We start from the raw sequence: 24,982 nt of genomic DNA, 5'->3' as shown, positions 1-24,982 counted from the left end.
TAACCTTACCGGACACACCGGCTAAAGCTAAAGATAATTAATTCTCAACGTCATATGGGGAGCTTCATCCACCCTGCTCCAAACGGCCACACGATTCTACAGGTTTTGTCGGTGCCGAAATTTCGCATTATCTTCGGTCAGTCAATCATAGACGAGCCACCAGTGCGTCACCAGCTGATTTGTGTTGTTTTTCTCCCGCCTTTTCTAATGCTACGGTACTTCAAGTCTGGTCGGTTCAAAACAACTGCCCAGTCGATATCTTTGTGAGAGAATACGTACCCCAAGAGATGGCGCTTGGCTCGATCGTACGATCGTATCGATATCCCGCTTTTAATGATCTTGTCCACAGTATTATGTAGCGTACATGACGTTAATCTAATTGCACGGACTAAGATGGAAATTACGGGGTATCAAACTCATCAGAAACAATGACGTGTGCGATTAAGTACGCAAGTGCATCTGATTAATTTTGAAGCTTAGCGTGATTTCAGGCTTATTTTACATACGTTCCTTTTTTCTATCTCCATCAAGAACAACGATCAAGGTTTCGTGACAAAGGTACGTTCTAACGCCCAAGGGCGAACGGTGATACAGCAAGAAGATTCCTTTTGCGCAACTGATCCTATAATTATGACCCACACTGTCCGAGCACAGCGTACCTGTGAGTAGGGAGCACATTTAGTGGCTGGAGTTTTTTGTTTTTATCACAATCTGGGCGCATTTTTTGTGCTCCACCGATGGGACGAAACTATTTGGTATGCATCGACCGCTTCTCCCGCAGTCGTACTGCTGGGACGCGACGCACACGACAAATGGCGTCACTGGTTGTCCGTTGAACTGGCAGAACGCGGCCAGCACCACTACAAATACGCAAAAAGGGTGGGGGGGAGGCTCCTGCCGGAACAACGCGCAACGAGGGACAGGAAAGGAAACGGGTTAGAGTATTTCATACAATGACTGTGAACATTGTCGAAGCGATGATTGACAGGCCGTAGTGGAAGAGATTTGTTATTGATGCGAATTATTACCCAGGCGGGTTTTTGCTAACCACTCGAGAATATCAATAACCGTTCATTATTTATTTATTTATTTATTTATTGTGTGGATTTGGCAAATGAGGCGATAAAAACGATGTTCCCCTAAAGCCAACTGTTGGTAGCAAAGGAAAAATTAACACATGCTTCACATTGTAGACTCGGTTAGTCGCTTGATCTTTACCCTGCCCATTACTCAACTCCAACTGCTACTTAAACCCGAATTTTCACTCAACCGTACTGCGCTTCCATAATTAGTTCATTACCATACCGAATAAAATAAACGCTTTTCCTTGGCGTCGTACGATGTTGCCTCCTTTCTTTGGGCCGTTAAGTAAGCGCTCGTGAAGCTGTGCACGAAAGAAAAGCGACATGGAACGAATTTTCTCCTCGGCACAAGACCCATCGGGCAATGAGTCCGGTTGAGATGGAGGGCTTAAATGTAGACCTTTAAATTCAGCCGCATTCTGTCCATTTCATACATCTTCGCCTTTTTTTGGCATACCTCATAACCCAAGACGTAATTGTAGTTTATCCGACACGCGCTGGTAAGTTCAATTTTCGGAGGGAACAATTTACTTGAGAAAAATCGAATCCGCGAAACCACCTGCAACTAGTGGCTGGCTTAGCTCAGTCATAAAACGTCGTCGTAACAATCGGACGCTAAACCAAAGCAGATGACTCAACAGGCTCAATTGGTAGCTGCGCTATTTTGTTGGTACTGTTTTCAGCTTCACTTACAACGCTTTACACGCAAGCGACAGGGAGCGTGAGACATACCTAGTTTATATATCTTTGCTTTCCAGCAACCCAGACCCAGACCGACCCCCACGGACTAGCCACCGAGACCAGTAGCAATGCGGATGTACGCCGCTCTGCTTATGCGGTGAGATATAAACAAAAATATTGAACACACCACACATACTCCAATTTCAACACGCAAAACAAAACTTTCCTTCTTTATTGCACGGAAGTGAGAAGGGGAAAAAACAGTAAAACTCAAACATGTCTCATATCCGCTTCAACCCGTAGACTGTTTTTGTTTCTCATAAATAAGCCCCCAAATAGTGACTCTAAACAAAACTGTCCACAACAAACACGCGTGCTAAACTTAATCGGTGAAGTAGCCCGGCTGAACGGGGTACTAAGCCCTTGTTGGCGAAGAAGCAAATACGCACACACCGACCACGGACATCTCGTCCGATCAAGAATAGACTTTGACCCCAGCATTGCCAAGACACTTTTTCGATTGTTGCGCCCACAGCGACGCTAGCATAAGCTTTCGAACCTACGTGCTACTTATAGGACTGTGGGAATCATGTATGTTACACGCTTCAAGCTTTAATACTCTGTTACACCCCCCAAAACAAAAAGCTATCACAAAAGTGCATCAGATGAGAAATATAGCATCCAGCGACAGCAACAAAAAATCCTCTAACCTTCTTAAGACCATCCCCCATCCTAACGCATGACGACGAACTATGGAAACACACCACATCTAAGGCTCTCATGCACGCACACGCTGAAAGCTTTACCGAATGTTTGGCTGCAACATACGATCGACTAAAGCTCCACGACAGTCACCAATTGGAAGGCCGGCAACGGGCATCATTTCCCACGAATAAAGGTAGCGTCGGCGGTCGGTACGACTTGTACTCTGCGCTCGCGCGGCATTCGGTGCGCACGGTCGTCTTGGGACAGCGGCTCGTCAGATCATTGCTAGCGGTCGGTCTGAACAGGTGGTCAGCTCCGCAACCAAAGAAAGCAGCACAACGTGGTGGTGGTGATACGGTACGCGTGGTGCGTCAGTTTGTGCGTTTAAAACGTGTTGGTTGTGTGTTTGATTCTCTGAGATCTGTTTCGGATATTGGTGAAGAGTTCTAACTGGTGTTTTGCGGGAGAGGATCGTTTTCGAGTTGCCGATCGTGCAGTTATTCAATGGCATTCGCCCAATAGTGCTACATTTAGTTATGAACAAGTGATTATCGCATCTAAAGTGAAACCTTCCCGCTAAAACAAAGAAACACAAAGTGACCCAAATAGCGACACCAATAGTGTGGTACCCACAAAAAGGAATAATACTTACTACTGCATTACGGTACATGCAGGACGGCCCGATCATGTCCGGCATAAGTGACTTCTATCGTGACAAGGTGGTGTTCGTAACCGGTGGCACCGGGTTCATCGGGAAGATCGTGGTGGAAAAGCTGCTTCGGTAAGATCCAGTGCAACCTTTCGCCATCCAGCATCCAGCCATGATCGTTACCCTGTCTCACTGGTTCTATATGCCTCTTTTCTCTTTTTCGCCTTCACTCTCCGACCCATCCGAACGATGTTGATCCATTGCCCGGCGCCCCTGAACGAACAACAGAACGTGCGAAGTGAAGGAAGTGATTTTGATGGTGCGCGAGAAAAAGAACACGCTGCCCGAGCAGCGCATCAAGACGCTGTGCGCATCGCCGGTGAGTAGCTGGGCCACATTTTGGGTCAGTCCATCCGAAAGGGCTTTCAATCAAGTGCCGCATCCGTTCCGATCGTGCCCGCGTGTTGCCGCTGCCTTTCCGAGGTTCCATTTTGTGAATTATGCAACTGTGTGTGTGCGTGTATGTATGTGTGTGTGTGTGTAGTCTTACGTAGATTGCATTTTTGGAAGACGGCCATGCTCTGTGCACGGTCCGGTGTAACAGATTAGGATTTGAACGGTTGCGAAAGCTCTTTAGTGACGGTCAGCATTTGAGTCATCCCAAGCGGCGGCTGACTGTGAAGGGCATTGCAGGCAGAGCGGGAAGGATGGAAAATTGGTCGTTTTAAGGGAACGCTCGCTCCACTGCCACTGGGATTAACCGGTCGGCCAACCAGCCCAGACCGACGATGCGTCACAATAAAAGCATTCGCCCGGCCGGCCATCGCCACGGTGGCATAAAATCGAAAGTAACTGCAAGCCAAGCCCCGAACACGAGACCGAACGGTTCCGTAGTGCGGAAAACCCGTCGATTTCTCTCGCGCACAAAACAAAAATAAGTGAAATGATAATAGGATAGCGAATTTTATGAGACCTGTGAAGGTTGACCGAGTCGGTCAAGGATAAACGAGGCGCGGGAAGATAAACGGGAAACTCCGTTGGCGAAGCGCAATAGACGAAAATAATTAGCGAAAAAGGCAAATCCGCGACAAACACACCAACGCACGCGCGAAACAAAAACGCCACCGCAAATCAGTTCATCCATAATGGATTGTGCGGACTGCGAATAGGAATGTAATGGCATTCCATATTCATAACGGTTCGTCGCTTCCGCCAAGCTGCACCTTTTTCTTAGTTGGCCCGTTTTTTGTTGTGCTGTTTGGAGGGTTTTTGGCAAGCTGGTAGCGACACTTTTACTTTAACTTAAAACAAGTCCAACAGCTAGCTCGACGCTGTATAAACATACTCCTTTCACCTCCCTGCAGAGTAAACACTTTCTACGCTGGCACAATTTTAGCGGTATCAGCGTGAGCATTTTGTGCCGCTTTCAAGTTCCCTGTTGAAGCGGTTTGGGGCTTCTTTTTCGAACGCTGCCGGCCGCCGACAGAAGCAACATTGCCGCCGCCGCCGCTTCCCGGATGGAGCGGAAGGGAACAGGGAAAAGTGGACGCGAAACAATTAACACGTGTTACACAATTATTGATTATGCAGCAGGCTGCGACGGCCGTTGATGAAACTGACGAATGATGATCGTGATCATGATGCGAGTCGTACTGAGTCGCAGCCTCACCAGCAGCAGACGGGGACCCCATTAAACATAGCTGCGATGGGATGCGAAGTAAACGCAACGGTTTCCAAAAATACAAATAATCCATCCGCATTTGCCGACCACATTCTCCCTCCCTCCTGATGCCCCAATATCGCCGCACTAGGCAGCAATCGATGGGTGACGACGGCTTGGGGCGCATAAATGGGACAGTCCTCCGGTGGCAAACATTTGGACACACGAGCTGCGGCGTCATTTCGGCCGGATTGCCTCAGATTGTGCCTCGGGTCGAGGCCAACACACACGGGGGAGTAGTGTCCCAACTCCATGCAAAGTACGGTATGCAAAATAAAAAAGAAACATATTTCGAAGCGCGTTTGTCACCAAATGGCGTTGGTCGAATGATCGTTGTTTGATTTATCATCACTCAACTGTTCGACCCTGGGGTAAGATTTATCTGCGCCAGCGTTACGCACCCGTGCGTTATGTGCATAATCGGAGGGCACGTTACGTTGCGCTGGCTGCTTTGGTGCTTGACCTGAACGGTTCACTGGGTCAGTGTTTAGCGCAAGGTTTCGCTCGCGCAAAGTGTGCTGTGACGCGGGCAAGATTCCTATTCGGAAAGCGGCCAGTGCTGCAAACACATTCGCTCCAGTTCTAGTGTGCCCGGACGGGGTGGTTGGTTTTTTTCCACCACATCCTCGCGACGCGGCGCACATACCTAGGCAATCGGATAAGATCGAACGACACGGTGCAATGGAGCGCCTAATGCTTAAAGCATGAAGCTGACCTCCTCCATCAGTGTCGCTGATGGCGATTGCTACCACGCACGTCGCCTCCCCCCAAGCGCCACATTCTGACAGGCGGAAAGTAAATCGTGGAAAAAAACTGAAATTTCTGCTCAATGATTGCAATCGAACACACGTATCGTATGGAGCAATCGAGCTCACACACTCCTCCACATTTTCTAGACCATTAGAAAGGGTGTTCTGGGATAATGTATTTGTTTTTCTTACCGAGCGCAGCTAGCAATTACTAACAGGCAAACGGCCAAGTGAATGAGGTTCGTCGCTAATCACTAATTGAAATCGTTTGTTTGCTTGTGACTATGACTGCGTACGATACCGGGCGCTTACTTCGTTTTTTTTTTATCAGGGAAAATAAATCTCTCTCACATAACGGAGTGGAGACGAGACGAGATTAACATGCATTATAGGAGGCGCATCCCATGTAAGCTGAGACCGGATGATGGATGATCGATAGGATTTGAAGGAACAAAGAAACTGGGCGTGTGAGGCTAGTTTGGTGTGAATTTCTTCATCTGGAGATCAAACGATTAGTTTTTTGTTGCGTTTGCTCGGTGTTTGTGTGAAGTCATACTGCCTGTTGACGACTGACGATCGAGTAAAGTATTGTAGTATGGGTAAAGTGTCATTTTCAAACAAGAAATGTGTGATCAGAATACAATACAACAGAGTTTTAGTAGCTAATCTATGCACATCAGTTCAGTTCACTCGTAATATAAATACCAATACGGCTGTTAACACGACAGAAGCACTGCAATCAATAAAAGTGTTTGCAAATAATTCACCACAGCCGTAAAACCACGACTCAAATGACTGTTTCAATCGCATTCGTCGCGCTCGTTTAAACAAACGTCTTCTAATATTTACGACCAGTTTAGAGCATTGTCGCGTTTCCCTCCCACCTCCCAGACGGAGCACTTGCTTCGAGTTAGTGCTTCGACGTGCAACACCTACGAGCAGTCTCCGTCAGGGTGCAAAGAACCATTGCCGCGGGAATTGCAATCGTATCGCCAGCGCAATTAACGTGTGGCAATAAAACATAACCTTACTACCTTTTTTTCGAGTTACCCGATGTGGCTACCGTTTGCAATAGTGTCATCACTGTCCGTCGCGTTAGTATTTGGAAACACGCCAGTCCTTGCGATCTCGCTTCCACCGCGCAGATCGAACTCGATCGTGCGCCCAAAGAGGAATGTACCCAGCGGCCCCAATGTAGCATGGCCCCGCACGGTCCCGCATGTACGGCATGTCAGCGCGCGAATGTCGCCAAGCAGGTGGTTTGAAAAGTTGTCCAACTAGCCTTAAAACATTGCCCTCATTTGTGGCACAAGCACATGCGTTCGGTGGGGGTTTTCCGGCGAAAATGCTCCGCAAATCTGCTTCTTCCTATCTTGAAGGTGCGAAAGCCCATCGCTTGTGCGTTAGGGTCTTTGTAACTGACCATCTGCAACGTGGTTTGGGTTGAGTTTCTACAGCTGTCATATATCACGCAAGCATCCACCGAGTGCTGGCCCGATCGTGCAGTGCCAGTCGGCGCGCTATCGTCGATCAAATGTTGGCTTCTTTTTACCAAATCACCTCAAAACTTCAAGGTAATAACAAGAGTAGCTAATTTCGCACTCCGGCTCCTTTCATCACCTTCTCTCTCTCTCTCGCGATGGCTGATGTCGTACGCCAATCAATCAAGCCAACGCTGTATCAACGCTCTAAACACACAATCCGCAAATCCAAACGGGTTGGGCGGTCGTGACTATCAACTCAATTTTTGTTTAGTCGATTGCGTTCCAAGCGAGTTTGGCTGTTGAGTAATCGGACTAATTCCACACCAGCTCCACCCTCCCGTACCTCTAAAGCCTGGTAGCAGGCCGGAAAATCGCCAGCCCAACCAACAAAACTCACACTCACACAGTTGAAAGTCTCGACGTCTCGAGATGTAAGCTCGGTAAAGCACACGCAGCACGCTTTAATAGCATAAAGAGCAAACAAAAAAGCGAATGATCAATTCAAAATCAAAACATCGGACCTCCACAGGCCCAGGCAGGTCGAAGGTTAGTCGTCGTTTAGTGTCTCGCTGCGGTGAACAATAGCGACTCAAATTGATCGCCACTGAACCTGCCGCTTGCACCACCAAATCCAATCGGCTGATGTATGATTTATGTCATGGCACTGGCGTGCGGCGGAATCGGGCAACTGGTTCTTCCGTTTTTGCCGTTAGCTGTAGGTCAGCCAAAAGGTGCAATTATGTTCCCCAAAAACGGAGTCCCAGAATCAAAAGCCTTGACGTTGGTGCCGAAAGGAGCAAAAAATGAAGCTAGTTTGGAAGTGATGGCCACTTGCGCACCGCTGCCGGAAATGGTTGGGTACGATGAGCTGTTCGTGACATCGATTGGTTTCCAGTTTTTTGTTTTGGAGCTCCTGTATGACTATGTTTACCGGGCAGACGGGGCTGGGTGAAGGACTAATTAACGAGCGATGGAATTTGAAATTCCAAGCTGCCAACACTTCTAGTACGCGCGGCGGGGGTAGTAGTGTAATTCAGTAAGCTAATTCGATGATAAAGAGCATTATGCCTGCTCCATAACTCCATAGTGAACGGCATAGGACAGAAAACCTTGGACGCTACTTCCCCGATCTGTACTACACAGCGACCGGTAGGGAAGCGTGGTTGGCTTTGTTGACTCAAGCAAGTAATCGTAATCGGCTTGGATCGTACGATCATCCGTACATCCGACTGTACAGTGACAGAATGTTAATTACCCCGCACGTAAGTGTTTGGTGGCGAATATCAATATGGTGGTCTAGAAGTGTTTTGGCTTGCTCTTTAACCCCGAACTATTGTTAGACGGAGTCGTCTGAAGTGGGAGGCGTCTAGAATCAACCAGAGTTCAAGTAGTTCGCTGTCAGTCAGTGTCGAAATTGAATAAGATCGATGCAATGTGTCAGTTGTCAGCCTTTCGGAAATTAAAGTCCTGCTGTTGTCTAGAAGTAGTGTTACGATTAATGGCCTGTTTCTACGGTGCACGGTGCATGTGCAAAGTGAAGAACGAGACAAATAAAACGAAATTAACAGCCTCGAGTCCACTTCGATCGTTTCCGACTTCGAACGACTTCAAACAGCATTAAATTACATTACACCAATGTTCATTATGTTCTTATTTCTCTTTGCAACTATTCCTTTTCAATAATTCGTAAGCCGTGTCAAAATAATGGCTGTTGTTTAATCTGAAATTTTGAAAATTTCCGAACTGCCATACATCACTAACACAGTGCCGCATTTATTTGCATAACGTCCGACAGAATAAAAGCTTTCAACAGTCCAAGAAATGCTAAAATTAAAACAAATGCGGAAGATTTCACTTTCATCGATTAGAACCGGTTCATCCATTCGGGAAGTAGAATCTTTTCCGACAGCAGCTAATAGTGCGGCAGAGCACGCGTAGAAACGTGATTAGCGAGTTGTTTAAGGAAGTTAAATTAACAACTAAAACGGTAGATCCAACCCCATTTAGAAAAAAGGCTGCCCAGCATGCGGCCCGCCATTGTGTGCCAAATTCACGGTCATCATTTGCTGTGGAATTAGTTTGCATACATAATTAAGCTTTCTGCCAAATCACTAAAAAAAGAGCAAGAAATTAGGAAGAGAAACGGCGAGGATACCGATATTAGATCAAATGGTCGTTTGGAAGGATTTACAGTCATTTGATCACTCTTGCCTACAAAGATATCTTGACATGATGAGCAATCAATTAATATGTGGTAAAATCTCGCCCTACATAGCTATTTCTTCATTTTCTGTATGGCAAAGGAAGTTTCACGCCGAAAGAGTGAAGACTGCTTAGTGAGTTCCGGTGGCTCTTCGCGATGGAAGTTGAATGAACACCACGATTGACTCCTATCTCGGTTTGCATATCAGGTCAGGGCTGCCGTTTTACGACTGTATAATGTGTGTGGAGAGTCGGTTTAGTACTTCTTCTGTTTGTGTGTGTAATCCTTACGTTTAAGATCCATTTCCATAATTTGATCTGTTGACTGCCGTTACTGGTCCGTATCGTTGTGGTTGTTTCCTGATCCTGGTAGCTAATTCTGTAACATACGTTATGGTCGGTAGATAACGGTGGTGTCCGTTATGTTAAATTATTTCCCACTGTTCAGGTGAATGCCCTGAATCGCTGATAATTCATTGTCGGATTACACGGTTGCTTGCATGCATTGATCCTCGCTATCTGAAGAGATGTTATTATCATTCTGTTCTTTCTTGCTCATTCCCCTGCTCTCCATAAAAGGAAATGAAATTTATTGTCCCGAAGTTGCATGCACCTTGCTTTTCTTCCAAAGATGACTTCAACCAGAAAACCTGCTTTCAAAAATACATCAACCATTCAGTTCCTGTATTTCTGTTTGCTTTTTCGATATTCATACGATCACGTCATGTTCGCGGATTGTTCCAAAACATTCCAAACACTCCACTCCGGATGGGTGCATCCACGTTTCGAAGGTCAAACCGACTCTCCAAGCCACTCGGAATCTCGAAAGATCTACACCAAAGTGAAACCGATCCGCGAAGATGGCCGATCGTCCGGGTTCTCGTCCGATAAGATGCGCCTACTGGTCATAAAAAATACTAAAATAGCTTCACCAAAACCACTGAGGACATCGCGAACAAGATGTGTTTCGGATAGGATGGTGTGTGTGCGTGGGTTTGTTAACGTGCCTGTGCGTGCACACCGCAACGAGAACCGTTTCCGAAGGTGGACTGGGCTGGGGACCCACGAAACATCGAATCTAAATCACCCCAAGGGTTCATCTTCGGAATTAGACACATAAATTATCGCTTTTTAACATAAGAAATTGATGGAGAGGACTGTTGCAGCAGCGGCAGCAGCAGTCGAAAAGAACAAAGTTCACCCAAATTCACCCAAAGCCGCCCTTTTGGGTATGGTCGCACACACACACGCGCGCAAACAGCTGTGTCAAAGTTCAGTTTTATGACACCTAATAGCTAAGGCTGCAGCACTGGGAGCTCCAGTTCGGTTTTTGGTGGGCATTCCCCGGCATTCGGACACGGGTAGATTATAGTTTTTGTTTATTCGCCACCTCCACCTCACAGCAACCGCGTACAGCCTCAATTCCCGAATAGTGTGACACGAGCTCAAAATCAATCATATTAGCTAACCTAATCTCGCACTCTCTCTCTCCCTCTCTGTTTTGGGGCTCCTTTGGTAGGTTGAAGCTAACGGATAAAACCAGTTTTCCCCATCGACCACGTACTTTCTCACCCTCGTTAGATCGGACCGCATGGGTTGACCTTCTTCTATTTCTTCTTCTTTTTATGATTGTCAATTGGTCTTTTCGCTGGTGTTAATCACCACAAGCTGGGAGGGAGAGGGGGGGAGGGTCACATCCGGGACCAGATTTTGGCTAAGCCAGGCCAGAGTAGCCCCTGTAATTCTCTGTGTGGGGAAAACAGGTTCACTCGGTACCCGGGTATGAATTTTTTGACAGAATAAATTCAAAAATAAATTCGAAAAACTTCTTAAACATGAGTAATATTTTGCTCCTTCTCGACTCGCAATCCTCCTGCGTGGAAAATCCATCCCAAAAAAAAACGACGAGGCGCAGTGAGGTGTGAAAAAGAGCACCCGAGCGCTGATCACTTTTCCTTCTTGATGATCACTTGAATAATCTTGCCTGACGGCTCGACAGCTGAATCGTGTCGGCTCTTCCACGCACTACGTAATCCGTGGCGGCACCGGAAAGAAAATTTATTCCTACGTACTGCCTGTGTGCGACCGCTAGTGACCGCTGGCGACTAGTGCGACTAGTTATATAAGCCACGACACGGATGATACACGAGCGGTTCGTCAAACGGATGACCCTTTCGGTGATGATATCGCACGGCGTTTGTTTCGGTAGACGAAAACGGTATCCATTTCCGCGAGTTGGTAGTGTCGATCCTACCAGTCACTACGATGGTTAACACTCTATCCCCACACGTTACGGCATTGCTTTCACCCCTACCGCTCGATCGTGGCGATAGTGATCGTGTGCATACTTTATCATGCTCAAATGTACCACTAACACTCACACCTAGTGTATCATAGTTTTTTTAGTTGACTCACAACTACTACTGACCCCAATTGTGCGCATTCCACCCCGCTGGCAGAGAACAACCACAAATTGTGTCACTTTTACAGAACACCCGATAAACAAACGGGCCAACAAATGTACTAGCAAATAAAACCACCTCCCCTTAACATTGGCAGCCGGATTGGCGTCACAACTGGACGAAAAAATAGACAAGCACACAGACCCACATCACGCGTTCAATCGTGAAAAGTTGGTCTGCGGACGTTTGCAGCACGACACGGTGCCAAATGAGGGCAACTGGATTGTGATGGTGTGTACGGGCGGGTGAAGGGTGAAGGAAGGTGCGGAGGGAATGTTCCCTTCTTTCGTCCCTCCTCTTGCGGGCTCTGGGCTGACAATTTTTAATGGATATCCATTAAGAGTTATGTCATACACTGAAGGGGGGGCTAATGTTTCTCCAAACTCGGCACATCGACAGGACACAGGGGCACAAACATGCGCTTTGAGTTTTGCTCGAAACATTCGGAACAAGAATGGTCCGTTTTGTACCACGACGAGGACACTAGGAAGAGTCTGAAGAGTGCACTTTTTACTGTTTCTCTCACTTTTATCGCTCGTCGAAACATTTCATTACTCGATCTCGATCCCACCGGTCGATCTTTCCCGAATTGTCTCGTCTCAATTCTCCCAATCGCAAACTTTTATTGCACCCTTTCGACGAACGTGTGGCGCAGTGGGTGCCAATATCAAGCTCCAACAACTCCACATATCGCGTAACAACAAAGGGGCAAAAAAGTGCAGGATGATTAAAAAAGATAGCAATTAAGACAAGCGGACAGCAATCAAATGTTGCCTGATTTTTTATTGGGTTGCCTCGTGTGGTAGGTGAAGGAGAGCGCAAATTTAATTGTGTGTGCGAGCGAGCTGCAATCTAATGCTTTCGGAGGAAATGTACACCCCAACCACGCTGTGCGAACCTGTTTTTGGTTGACGTTTTTAGCTTTAAAACTAGTTAAACAAACTCTGAGAATATGTCAATACAGAAGCAATGCCAAAAATGACAAACAAACAGCGCACAGAAACGAAGGCTTCATGATTAATGGTGCCACGTTGCTGACTCCATTAAATGTTAAATGTTGAATTATGAGACAGCCGTAAACCAAATCTTCGACCGGCATGACACGCGCAAAATGCAAATGCTCAAATCGAATTGCCGAACCGCTGTGTGCCAGAAGCGTGAATCACTTTTGATAAACACATCATCGGGTGAGAAACGACAATTCCGATCGATCGAGCCCGGACGATAACATACTTAGCCCGGGAAAGGAGGGCTCCACCGCCGGAATGTGGCCAGCCCCGGCAAAATATGGACGGGCCAGCCTCGGGGTACGAAATGGAGCAAACAAAACGACGACAAAAAAGGGTGCCGATCGATTGCTGCCGCCGATCCGATCTGATCGGCTTCTAATTATTGAAAGTAATTTCCCTTCGCGCGCTCCAACTTCGCGTGTGGGTTGTTTGGTCAGCCTTTTTTATGTTATTAACCATGAACTTTAGAAGCTAGCGAGCATCAACATGAAACACTCGCGCTAACGTTTGGACACTAATGGTGCAAGCCTGTGATTAGGCAACTTGAGCTGTAGCTTTGGAGCTCATAAACATGTGTTTGACCTCCTGACGGGGCAGCAGTTTTCTAGCGTGCGCCATCAGCTACTCCAACCTCTTCTGACGCCCTCTTCGCACTTTCAGATATTTGAGCGACTGGCCAAAAAGAATCCCAACTACCAGGAGCGGATCCGCGTGATCGAGGGCGATCTCGAGAAGCCCAACTTTGACCTGTGCCCCGAGAGCATGGACTACCTGAAGGAGCACACACACGTCATCCTGCACATTGCGGCCACGGTAAAGTTCGACGAGGAAATGATCAAGGCGATCACGATCAATCTGGCCGGCACGCGTACCGCGCTAGAGATTGGCCGGCAGTCCAAAAATCTACAGGTACGGTATCTCAAAGCGCTCATGTCCGCGGAGCCCCTTTCTAATCCCCCCTCCCCCCTAAAACCATCCAATTCGCAGAGTTTCGTGTACGTTTCAACGGCATACTCGAACAGCTACGACGAACACATTCAGGAGCGCGTCTACCCGATCGACTGCAATCCGGAGAAGATCCTGGCCAATCTCGACGACGAGAAGTTGATACAGGACGTGATCCAGTACTCGCTCAAGTGGCCCAACACGTACACCTTCACCAAGGCGATGGCCGAAGCCCTGGCGCTCGAGTACCGGCAGCACTTCCCGGTCGCCATCCTGCGTCCGTCCTGCGTCATGGCCAGCCTGAACGAACCGCTCCCCGGCTGGTGCGACTCGATCTACGGCTCGAACGGCACCTTCATCGGCTGGTACTACGGGCTGATACGCACCAGCCACATCGATCCGGAGGTGACGATCGACACCGTGCCGGTCGACTACGTATCGAACGCGATCATTGCCGTCGGTTGGAAAACATACATGGAGAGGTAAGAGTTTTCGTGTTTCACATAACAGAGTTTGAAGTTCCCTCGACTAACCCGACTTTCCGATGCAGAGCGCAAGAGCCGGAAGTGCTGGTGTACAACTGTGTTAGCTCCACGGACAACCCTCTAACGTTTGGTAAGCAGCAAGATCAGGCGTCGAAAGGAAGTGTGAAGTAGAACAGTTCCAAATCAACTCATTCTTGTCCCTCGCTTCCCGAAATTCCTTCGACAGATGAACGACGACGCGAGTGTGAGAAGGCCTGCAAGAAGCATCCCCTACTGACCGGCATCTACAAACCGATCACCTTCGCCTCGAGCAACGAGATCATGTTCCGGCTGTACTCGCTGGTGCTGCACTATCTGCCCGCCTACATCATGGACATGGCCTTGAGGTTTCGGGGTGAAAAGCCCCGTCTAGTCGATACGTACGTCAAGATCGATAAGGTCGTTGCCTCGGTGAGGAAGTTCTCCAACACCACGTACCTTTTCGACAATCAAAACATGAAGGATCTGTACCTGGCGTAAGTATTTCGCTCCCCATCACCCCCCTGTCGCGCAGCTTGCCATTAGGAGCGGCACGGCCGCTTCACGACCTGTTTAGGCAATAGTTTGAGCTAGCAAAAACACACACATGAAATTACGCTTCATTTTATGTTTCGCTTTTGAAGCTCCAGCAGTGAAACTACTCAACGGCACACACATGTCAGTTAGGATGGTGTAATTCAAATGAAGAGTTAATTTTGTTCCCAAAAAAAATCGACACCATCCACACTAACTTGAGGCTTTAATTATGACCACGTGTGACCCGAAGCAGGTCCAAAGTAGCCAAAGATATAAACTTTTTTCTCTGCCTCGTGCAAAACATGGTTCATTAGTACGGGGAAAGTAGCGGACAGAGGCCTGTTTGCTTATCATGCAGTTCTTAATGAGTTTTAACAGTTGATGAGCTTGAATTGAAGCACACAACAACAAAAACTTACGCATCGGTATGATTATTTAAGCACGTGTGAGGAAACGATAATTTGGATTGGTGATGGTTGTTTTTCTAGTTGACCCAACGCCTAATTAACTGCATAGATGATGGGGTTACGTGTTATCAAATTTATCGCCTAATTTTGCGTTTTTTTCCATTGTATCTCTTCCTCCGCGGTTCGACCACGGACCTCAGCATGAGCCCGGTCGACCACCAGCAGTACCCGTGCGACAACCGAAACTACAGCTGGCGTCTGTACTTCGAGGTTGCCGTGCCCGGGCTGAAGAAATACTTCTTCAAGGAGGACCTCAACAATGTCAAGCGAGCCCGCCAGGCGATGCGCAAGAAGGAGCTGATCGTTAACACTACGCTGTTTCTAATCGTCGGCCTGATGCTGCTCCAGCTCTACTACCTACTGCGCTAGGCAACGCACTCGCGTATGCAACGGTTCGGTCCAAGTAGGCCGGTTTTGGACGATCGATGCAAATGACGTTCCGTGGTATTCCTCCCCCTCCCAAGAGAAAATGTCCATTTCCAAAAACCCACAGGTACATAGATCATACCGCCGTGATGCGTTCGGGTCCATCGCCTGCTTCAGGGCCAACTGCTTGTGGTGCAAAGGCCCACACATATACATACACGAACGCCACACATGGCTGATCGATCCATCGTGGATCATGCATTGGGGGCAGGGATGGTCGGACGCATATCATCAGGCAGAGTTGTGAAGTGAATCGGACAATAAAACATAATGGGATGCGTTAGGTTTTCGTAAATAAGGTTTTAGGGCCTAGGGAATGCCGACAGGCAGCCTGCCTGTTGGGTGGCGCTTTAGAGGTAGTGTGCTAGGTTAGACATTTCTGTATTTGTTTTTGGTAACCATTTCGTCCGACCCTGTGGTTTCGACACATTCTAACGATCGATGCGGTGGGTCGTTTTCTTTGATTTGTTTTCTGAGTATTTCTATTTTAACAAGCACCAACAATTACCGAAATTCAACGAATGGCGGCGCGGCGGTAGTGCTAGGAAGGCTGCAGCCTCGAACGCACCAGTCACCTTTGTTTGCGGGTCTAACGAAGCATCAGTATCCTTTGATTTTAACCTACCACTATTCTTGAGGTGCTACGATTTTGAACAGATATTTATTAATACGATTTCAGCGTGGCGAGCACTTGTATAGCTCAAGGAATAATAAAGTAGAGCCTAGTGTAAGCGTGATTTGTGTCAATGTGTGTACTTCAATCTCAACATTTTACTATTCTTGATGACCGTTAACCGTTAACAGCATGTCGAATGTACGCATATTCAAATTCAACTGTTTGAAAAGCCATTTTGTGACGACCTACGACGAAAAGGCACATTGCTGAACCGGCTCAAACCCGCGGCTACCCGCGAGTAAAGGAAGGGTAGAGAAAATGAGCGAGATGCAGCGATATTCAAACGTCAAAAACCTTCGCCATGTCGTACGGGCAGGTGCGTCAACCAAAACAACTTCACAACAAACAAACTCGTTTGCGGCAAAAACATCTGATCGCAAACTCAATCTTTCTAAATACAGGCCTTCGGAATGGGGAAAATATCTTTCTACATCAGTGATTATTGTGCAAATATAGAACAATGCACCATTCACAAGAACTCCGTTCGGATACGGAAAGTACATCACACCGAATACGATGAGTGCATTACGAGCGACCCGGTGCAGCTAGTGGATTTGTTGCTCAATTTGCGGTTCTTTCCTCGTTTTCGACTGAAAATCGCTAACGCACTCGTTGGTCGTGTACCGAGCGCTTCGCTCACCATACAGCTCATCCCTCCCGTTAAAGAGCATTTAGATTACCATTGGTAAGTTCAACCTCTGCTTATAATTATGACACATTTTTGCTTAAAATTCTTGCTACATCCACCATTGCCTCCGCAGGGGACAACGTGCCGTTCACATGATGTGGGAGCTGGTCGAGCTCACCGAACTGATGGCTTGGCTCTCGACGCTCGGTGGAGCCTTCTCCGCTCTCGGCGACTACCAGCTCGTCTGTGCCGATACGGCGGGCAAAATATCGCTACACCAAATGAAGCTGGCCTGCCGGTTGGGCGATCCTTCGCTCGTAGCTCGCTGCCAGCTGTACCTTGCCATATCGCTCATCCAGAGGGCCGAATTTGCCACTGCCAAACACCTCATCCAGAGCGTGTACCGCGGCGCACGGAAGCAAAAGGAACCGGAAACGCGCCTACTGAAGATGTGCCAGGGCATATGGGCGAAGCTGCGCTACGAGTACGATGTGCACCAGAGGAATGTGGCACGCAAGAAAACGTAAAGATCGCGTTTCAACGTTGTACCTTGATCGTTCCTTATGAAAATAAATTTATAGTAAACATCGATTATCAGTTGTTAGCCTAGCCGGGTTTTGGAAATATAATGCAAATTCTGTTTTCCATTTTTTTTCTGTATAAAAAAGATATATTTCTTGTTATTATTCACATATTCCTTTTCGCTTCTTTTCCACTTTGCATCGCAATCTGCTTGGATCTATACCTATACGTTAATTGTGTATATTAGAGTAAATCGATTTGTTGTTAGCGGTCGTATTCTGCACAACCCTGGCAAAGCCACGCACGTGCGGTGTGAAGAGGGGGTTGTTGGTAGGTTGACTTTTTTTTACTTAAATTTTTCAGCATACAGCAGTAGCAGTCAGCAGCAGTAATTGCGCACTTTGCGTATATCTAAAAGCTGTGATACACCTTCGACGGACACGTGCATGTTTTTGTTTTTCTAAAGTAATGATAGTGGACTGAATTCCAACCCCAAATGTATCAACACCCCCTTGCCCGATCGTCAGCCGCAGTAGCAGCTTCACAACGTTACCCTGCTTACTTTGCCAGCGTGCCCATGGGATCCCAGGCGGGCAGCACGATTGGCGGGAGATCAAACACGTCCAGCACGTCCTGGCTCACTATGCTGCGATCGACGACCACCTCGAACACAAACTCCTTGAACCACTCGGCCGTCATTATTAGGTAACCCTTCTCGCCACGGTCCTCGCCCCACGAGTTTTCCACCCGGAACTTGGTCGGCTTTTGGCTGTTGGGCTGTTGGTGGAGTAAGAGAGTCGAAGGGTTATTGAAATAGCGAATTTGCGTCCCTTTCTAAGCAGGTTTGTTACGCATACTCACATCAACCGACACTCCGGTAAACACCATGGCGTGCGTCATCATCGACTCGCCGTACAGCAGTCGGTCAGCCTTTTCCATCGTCGTCTGAATGTCCACTCCAAAGACCAGCTTGAAGTCATGGCTGCAAAGAAATAGGCACAAATCAGCGTTAGTTTACACCACACCACCACAGTCTTCCACTCCTTCCCCACTTACATGTCCAAATCTTCGATGCCTTGTTTGCCCGCGAAGCGCTTGTTCACCTCGCACCCGAACCAGACCGGTTCGCCAAACTTGAGCGCTTTCGTGACCAGATCGAGCAGCAGCTCCACCGGCTGGTTGTTGTACAGCACGGGCCGGCCACCGACCACATTGCCGAGACAGTCGACCGTGTAGGAGCGGCCGTACAGATTCGACGAGCGCGGGTCCGTCACCAGGCACACCTTGTCGTCGACGTTGAAGTACGGCTTGACGTACTTCTCGTAGAAATCGATCGGACGGATCGGGCCAATGTTAAGGTACTTCTTCGACTTGTCGTAGTACTCCCAGGTGAACTTCTCCGGCGGAATGCCCAAACAAATGCCCACAATGTTGTACACCTCGTTCATCTGCTTCTTCATTCGCTCCTTCACCTCGTCGTCCGTTGCACCGTTGTCGATGAGCTTTCGCAGATCCTTTGCGTACTCACGGAGCTATTGACGGTTGGAAAGCAAAAATCGGTTACAGCTTTTCGTTCCCCATTTTCGCACTTGTGTACCCTCGCGCTTACCTTGCTTTTGACGACCGAATTCATCCGCGTGCTTGCCTCGCAGCTGTAACTCTCCGGGAAGCATTTTTTCGGCATCAATCCGTGCTTGTTGATCAAGTTCACCAGCATGTCCCACTGGCCACCGTCACAGGTCGGATCGGACAGCAAAAAGGACACCAGCCGACCGTCGACCGGTTCGCCACGCTTAGCCGTGTCGACCACATTGTTTAGGAAGTAGTTCGCACGCTCGATCTTGTCCCAGTAGAACAGGTACGCCTGTGAGAACTCAAACTCGTCCAGATTGTACTGCTTGATGAACGGGATGCGAATGCAGTTGAGGGCCGCAAACAGCCAGCAGCGTCCCGAGCTTTTCTGGTTCGTCAGCGGTTTGCCTTCGTTCTCGATCTGGAAGCGGAAGCAAAATAAAAAGAATAATTAGAATTAACTCATGTACCGCGAAGCACCGTTTACCGCGCGCCGTACCTTGTACGTAAATACGTGCTGCGTATTCTCCAGCGATTTGCGCGACAGACACGCATCGAACGGATCTATCCGCGTGCATACATTCTGCGCCAGCACGTTCTTTGGGCAGTCGTAGAAGTCGTTGCGACACTTCTGGAAGAACTCTTCGTTGAGTGGAGCTGCAAAGGAACAAACAAACAATGAGAAACTTGCACATGGGCTAATACAGCACGTTTGATGGGCAATTCAGCAACACTTTCAATCTACCCCGAGCGCAGCACATCTTCATGATTAGTGACAGCATGGTGGCCAAACTCGTACTGTTCTGCTGGATCGAATAACATCATCCGCAAGAGCTTGTCGAATCCCTTCCAGTTCCCAATGCTTTCACCCTCCCCCGGCTGTGCCTCTGGCGTTCGTCAACCTTTACTTTCCCTGGGGTACCGGTCATTCCAACCATTGGCATCACAACGGCGGTAAGCGTCTTCCTGTTGTTGATAAGATGCTAACGCAACTCAACAACTCAACACACGATTAAGCCCGCAAGACGATGGAATCTGTCTCTTCGGAGGGGAAGAAAAAAGTGCTGCGTGGCTCTCAGCTGATACCAATGATTCAGAATATTCCCAATTTGTATCAAGGTCAGTGCTGAGCTAAAAGCATTCACAAATAGTGCACAGACGTACAGGAATAAAAAGAAATCCCCCATTCCCGCGGCCGGTGGGCCTATCAACAGACAATTATCAACTATTGCAAAACCGTTAATGATGACAGAGGCGCAGGGCATCGATCGTAAGAATATGAAGAAATAAGAAGAAATATTACTCAATCCCATTTGCATTGGCTCTTTATCGCTGTGTGGCTGATGAGCTTCCGTATTGTTTGAATATTAACCCTAGCATAGTTGCAAGTACAGCATAATATTGTTCTGCTCCATGTAATAGAACTGACCGATGTCGAACGTTTGCCATGGCTTTGCTTCACAGTTCCGAGCTTATCATTGTTTAAAGGTGTGTAGCTCTTCACCTTCAGTGTCCCTTAGCTGTTAGGGTGACACTTCAGACACCTAGTGTGCCACCACCTCCTAATCTCACATTACAATCAACTTCACCGGGACGTTTAACCTGACGGCCCATGGCGGTAAACAGTGTCCGGGGCCAAAGCCCTGGCAAATGGTAAATACGCAGTGCTGTGGAAGAAGAAACAGAAACAGACATATGTACACACATTCACACACCCACACACACACGGCACAGCCATGACTAGACTGTCGTAAAGTTCCCGGCAAAGTAAATCGGTTAGCAATGTAGGAAAGTATTAAATTCTGCAATCATTTTCGTTAAAGGTTCGTGAATTGATTTTCGAATCCTCGTTAAATCCTGTAAATTGCAAGCGACGCAAAAGCGTTGTTTACAACCAAATTAAAAGTAAGAGTACCAACTTTGTGTAAATTATTGCCCCGTTCTTTGTCTCTTGTGTTCCCGGTAGCTCCACGTCGCGCACACAGTCCCGCCGCTCGGTTTTAGTGCATCGCTATCACAACGCCAAAAGTAAACAAAAGAGGCGTGCGCGAGTTGACGGGGACGGTTGTAAAATTATTTTTAAAAACCCACACCAATCATGCCTGCTTTAATCGCTTCAGTGACGGCAAAGGTGCCTTTGTCCGCCTCTAGCCAAGCGTCTCGTAGATGGCGACCCGTGCTGGTGTGCGGGGTTTCATGTTTATCCTTCCATCGCCGCTCGCACTCACACCACACCACGTTGCACGCCCCTTTCCGGCTAGATGTAACGGCAGTTACACTTTGTTCAATATGGAGCTACCCGGGCTGCGCACTTCACCGTAGTTCCACCTTCCCTTTGGGCAGTTTTGGGAACGGTTCTCCATTTTTGAATGTGCGTGCACACCCCACACGGTAGCAGCCATCATCATTTCCCAGACACTCTCGCTCTCTCTCTTTTCTTCCTTGGGGGCTGAACTAACGGTGACCTAGATACGGGCGCGCTTACTTTGAGCCAGTGAAAGCGAAATCATCTCTCCGCTCTCCGTGCCCGTTAAAACCGGCTTAGAGGGAGGCGATGCAGTAGCGGAGAGCCCGTAGCAACTCCATCCTACACAAAGGCAGTATACAGCGGAGCAGGGGGTACGGGTTTAAAGCTGGATTGGTAACATGAAGAATTTACAGACTGTATCTCTCTGGGGCGCCTAACATCGTGGTAACATCGAACGCGGAAATCAACCTCTCTGAAGCACCTTCATTCCGATCGGACATTTTAATTTGTACGCCACGTTGAATATTTCACTTGGCCAGGGGGGATTGTGAATCTGATGGAGCTGGTATTAAATTATTTCCTGTACCATTCCGTACAGCCAAACCAGTCCCAACTCCGGACTCCTTTCTTGCCTACACGGTCGTGTGCGTCGTTCCTTCCCACTGCTTCCAAAAATCTTTAATTAGATCATATTACTCTAAGCTGCTTCAAGGTACCCCGAGGCAGGGTGTGCTTAGCGTTTTGGGAAGGCAAGCAACGCCTATTCCCCGTAACAACTTTTTGGGCCGTTTCCTTCGCCATCAGAATCTCCGCACCAGAAAATCAATGCAGCAGAACCGCAAACACGTACGATGCGGCATAAATTCGACCACACCAGCAGGCTGCATGAAGCATTATATAATTAAACGTTGTTAAAGCCGCACATAAAATGAACATCAATTCGCACACGTACACTCACACACACACACGCACGTATCAAGAGGACAAACAAAACACCCCAAAAAGCCAGCAGAAGGGGACTCGTTTTTCGCACTTATCCGCAGCGAAAGTGATGATGATTAATAACATGAAAAAGGGGTTCTACACACTCTTCCCCAGGGAGAAATGGTACGGCTCGCTTACATGGCAACATTCTGGGACCGTTTTTCGCTTTCCCGTCGTTAACGCCCTGCCGAATCCTGTGCGTCGCTGCTGTTGGGTCGCGTTACTGCCTTGCGCCAACCTATTGTGTGTTGGTTGAACTTGCAATTGCGTAGCTGCTTCCGGGGCAAAGAGGGAGCCAAGAGGCGTTATTCTGCCTTCTGCCGTCGTTTCACTCGAAAAACGCCAGCCCCTCGGTTACAACAGTGGGCCGTAGCCGGATTCTGGAAACCGCTTGCCACGATAAAGAGGAGTATGACCTCTTCGCTCTTCCTTTTTTTTGCCTGCTCTGGCAGATTGTGACTACGATTAGCCAACCTCGACACGCACTCGCGCAAACACAACTAGCGACCACGACTTTCTCCGCGATTTTCAAGCAGCAGTGCAAGTGCCGCGTATCAGAAAAAAAACGTCCCTCACTCACTCACTCACACGCACACACACATGCAAACTTATGCACACAAACAGCACTCCCTGTTACGACGATCCTTATGGAGGGGAGGGGGGAATCCTTTCGCAGAAACCACCGTAGAGTGCGACGGGATTTCGTGCGCCGTTTTGGTCAAGTGTGTTGGAGAAATGTGGTCTATGTGGCGTACGGAGTGAGCAGCAGAGGAAGGTGTAATTTCTACAACGGAGCAACTGGCCGCTCCTCTGCAGAATCGGGTTTAAATTCGCTTCACGATGAGATTGTATTTACACATTCTGACTGACGTTTCGTTAAATGCAGTGACAGCTTCGTTAAACAAGATGGTTGGCCATTTGACAGCTGTTACCTTTTTTTTAATTCACAATTTGCGTGTAAACAAAATGAAGCGTTTTTTCTCTACACGATCGATCGCTCTTCTTGCAAATAGAAAAAATAGCTTGGAAGAATGTTTTCTGATCTCTTGAACAGATTTGTGTTGTATTGTAAAGAACAAGGCTAGGGAATTGTTTGTAGGTAGGAGGAAATGATAACATTACAAGCGTGGTTTGCGTGCTACGCATCTTAAAAATAAACTGTGTAAGCCTCAATAAAACTTATATGGGGAATGTTGTTTCTTTTCGAACCTTCCTCAATATTGCTCCAAATAAAATAATAAAACGAAAGCACCGTCTTAAGCCTAGTACCTCAATTGTGTTCAATGGGTTTCGATGTTACGTGGGAACAATAACTTTAAAATACTAACTTTACGTTAAACACTATTGTCAACCAACCTGTTCGGCGACCGGCTCGAGAAAAGTACAGTACGCTCGTCAGCCAACTTTTCTGAACAGGTCTTTTAAACTATTTTTAAAAAAAAAAAACTAAGGCGATAGTCAAAAACCAATAATTTTTCTTTTGTGCCGAGCCACCCGGAAGGTTGATTGAAGAGGATCACACACGCTCCGCCAATAGCAAACCTATATTAGATCATTTCGAGTAATGTTGCTTAATGATGTTTCGATAGGAGGCTGAGTAGGTACGTAATGAGGTACGTTTTCGACCTATTTCAAAACGATACATACCTTTGGGATACGCCAGCACAGTTGTCCGCTTGTTGGCATAATCTGCTAGCGACGTTTTGCCCTCTGTTTTGGTACCACTTGTCTCGGTGAGCAGTGAATGCTGTTCAGTCTCCTGGTCCTCATTACTAGTCTCACTGGTAGATTCCTGTACGAGCTGTTCGCATCCCTTTTCATTGGACATTCGCACATGATCCCTTGCGGACGGTGAGTCGTTCAGCAGTGTCTCAGGTGGCTCGTTGAGTATCTCTACCTGGTTTAGCGTTTCCAGCTCGGACGCCTTTACAACCATACCGGAGAAGCTGGTCAGTCCGTAAGATTCGCCGGCCAGTGGGCCATCGCCATACTCTTGCTCTGCATCAAACGAAATGATCCGATCGATGAACCGATCGCCAAGATTGCATTCCACGTCTTCACAATCCGCGGAGAGCAGCGTAATGCCGATCTTTTGCCGTTTGCCACTCTCGTCCTCCTCGCCGCCAAACGGTGGCTCGACTGCGCCGTGACGTTTCAGCTGCTGTCTGCGTTCGTCGCGCAGCAATCGTTCCAGCTCGTCGCCCATCGCATCCATCGGCTGCACCAAGGCTACGGGCCGTACCTCGGGCAGGTTCAGCGTGGGAATGGCCGTCGGCAGCAGGTTACGGCACACGCCGTTGAAGCAATCCGGTCCAAAGTGGCGACGGCACACTCGCACACTCTTGAACACGTTCAGCGGGTCCAGCCGGAACAGGCGCGGATTGTTGATGAGAGCGAGCCATCGTCGGAAGCGATTCGATTCGCGCACGGGATGCGGAAACACATGGAACGAGATTCGGGGTCGCGTTTTCTGTGCATTGAATCTGCTGTTCGGGCAGCCAATCACTGCGCAGTCCCACATTAGGCTAATCGATTCGATGAGACTGCTCAGAAAGCGAACATAACAGCGCGTTTCAACAAAACCACAAATTAAACAACCCACAAACACGAAACACAAATGTTATGCATCATAACAAAGAAAGACAACAGCATCCAAGCACGGAACGACACTGGCAGACCAGGTACGTACAACACCCCCAATATGCATCGCAATTTGTGGTGACATTCCAA

General features: G+C 47.9%; 3 protein-coding genes across 5 annotated transcripts; 2 read left to right on the top strand and 1 right to left on the bottom strand.

Annotated features, from left to right (window-relative positions):
• The first annotated feature begins 2,646 nt into the window (after window positions 1-2,646).
• LOC120895243 (fatty acyl-CoA reductase 1-like) lies at window positions 2,647-16,359 on the top strand. The gene is made up of 7 exons (XM_040298401.1): window positions 2,647-3,249; window positions 3,406-3,496; window positions 13,405-13,653; window positions 13,732-14,171; window positions 14,240-14,304; window positions 14,401-14,689; window positions 15,337-16,359. Exons 1-7 carry the CDS (start codon window positions 3,137-3,139, stop codon window positions 15,563-15,565), a joined length of 1,476 nt encoding a protein of 491 aa, XP_040154335.1. The 5' UTR covers window positions 2,647-3,136; the 3' UTR covers window positions 15,566-16,359.
• Window positions 16,360-16,603: 244 nt separating this feature from the next.
• On the top strand, window positions 16,604-17,561 carry LOC120908646 (uncharacterized protein F58A4.6). The gene is made up of 2 exons (XM_040319867.1): window positions 16,604-16,983; window positions 17,060-17,561. The coding sequence occupies exons 1-2, from the start codon at window positions 16,709-16,711 to the stop codon at window positions 17,451-17,453; spliced, it is 669 nt and encodes a 222-aa protein (XP_040175801.1). The 5' UTR covers window positions 16,604-16,708; the 3' UTR covers window positions 17,454-17,561.
• Window positions 17,562-17,903: 342 nt separating this feature from the next.
• LOC120908643 (bleomycin hydrolase) lies at window positions 17,904-24,910 on the bottom strand. 3 transcript variants are annotated; one of them, XM_040319859.1, is made up of 6 exons: window positions 23,900-24,910; window positions 19,520-19,677; window positions 19,058-19,441; window positions 18,505-18,980; window positions 18,310-18,430; window positions 17,904-18,225 (listed from the first exon to the last, which is right to left on the bottom strand). In XM_040319859.1, exons 1-6 carry the CDS (start codon window positions 24,771-24,773, stop codon window positions 18,007-18,009), a joined length of 2,232 nt encoding a protein of 743 aa, XP_040175793.1. In that variant the 5' UTR covers window positions 24,774-24,910; the 3' UTR covers window positions 17,904-18,006. The 3 variants fall into 3 exon arrangements, with proteins under 3 accessions (XP_040175793.1, XP_040175796.1, XP_040175794.1); XM_040319862.1 differs by lacking the exon at window positions 23,900-24,910 and adding an exon at window positions 22,391-23,117; XM_040319860.1 differs by lacking the exon at window positions 23,900-24,910 and adding an exon at window positions 19,766-19,802.
• Window positions 24,911-24,982: the final 72 nt, after the last annotated feature.

Source organism: Anopheles arabiensis, chromosome 2 (genome assembly GCF_016920715.1).
Source record: "Anopheles arabiensis isolate DONGOLA chromosome 2, AaraD3, whole genome shotgun sequence".
Lineage (NCBI taxonomy): Eukaryota > Metazoa > Arthropoda > Insecta > Diptera > Culicidae > Anopheles > Anopheles arabiensis.
The sequence above is the reverse complement of the archived record's forward strand: the minus strand, read 5'-3'. Positions and strand labels throughout refer to the sequence as shown.

What these genes read in the sequence shown, in the direction of transcription:
- LOC120895243 (XM_040298401.1), top strand. Translation starts at nt 3,137, where the DNA reads ATGCAGGACGGCCCGATCATGTCCGGCATAAGTGACTTCTATCGTGAC. An exon ending in TGGAAAACATACATGGAGAG is followed by an intron (nt 14,172 to 14,239) that starts GTAAGAGTTTTC and finishes TTTCCGATGCAG; the next exon opens with AGCGCAAGAGCCGGAAGTGC. An exon ending in ATGAAGGATCTGTACCTGGC is followed by an intron (nt 14,690 to 15,336) that starts GTAAGTATTTCG and finishes CACGGACCTCAG; the next exon opens with CATGAGCCCGGTCGACCACC.
- LOC120908646 (XM_040319867.1), top strand. Translation starts at nt 16,709, where the DNA reads ATGGGGAAAATATCTTTCTACATCAGTGATTATTGTGCAAATATAGAA. An exon ending in GAGCATTTAGATTACCATTG is followed by an intron (nt 16,984 to 17,059) that starts GTAAGTTCAACC and finishes TTGCCTCCGCAG; the next exon opens with GGGACAACGTGCCGTTCACA.
- LOC120908643 (XM_040319859.1), bottom strand. Translation starts at nt 24,773, where the DNA reads ATGTGGGACTGCGCAGTGATTGGCTGCCCGAACAGCAGATTCAATGCA. An exon ending in AGCACGTATTTACGTACAAG is followed by an intron (nt 19,442 to 19,519) that starts GTACGGCGCGCG and finishes TTCCGCTTCCAG; the next exon opens with ATCGAGAACGAAGGCAAACC. An exon ending in TTACCGGAGTGTCGGTTGAT is followed by an intron (nt 18,226 to 18,309) that starts GTGAGTATGCGT and finishes CTCCACCAACAG; the next exon opens with CCCAACAGCCAAAAGCCGAC.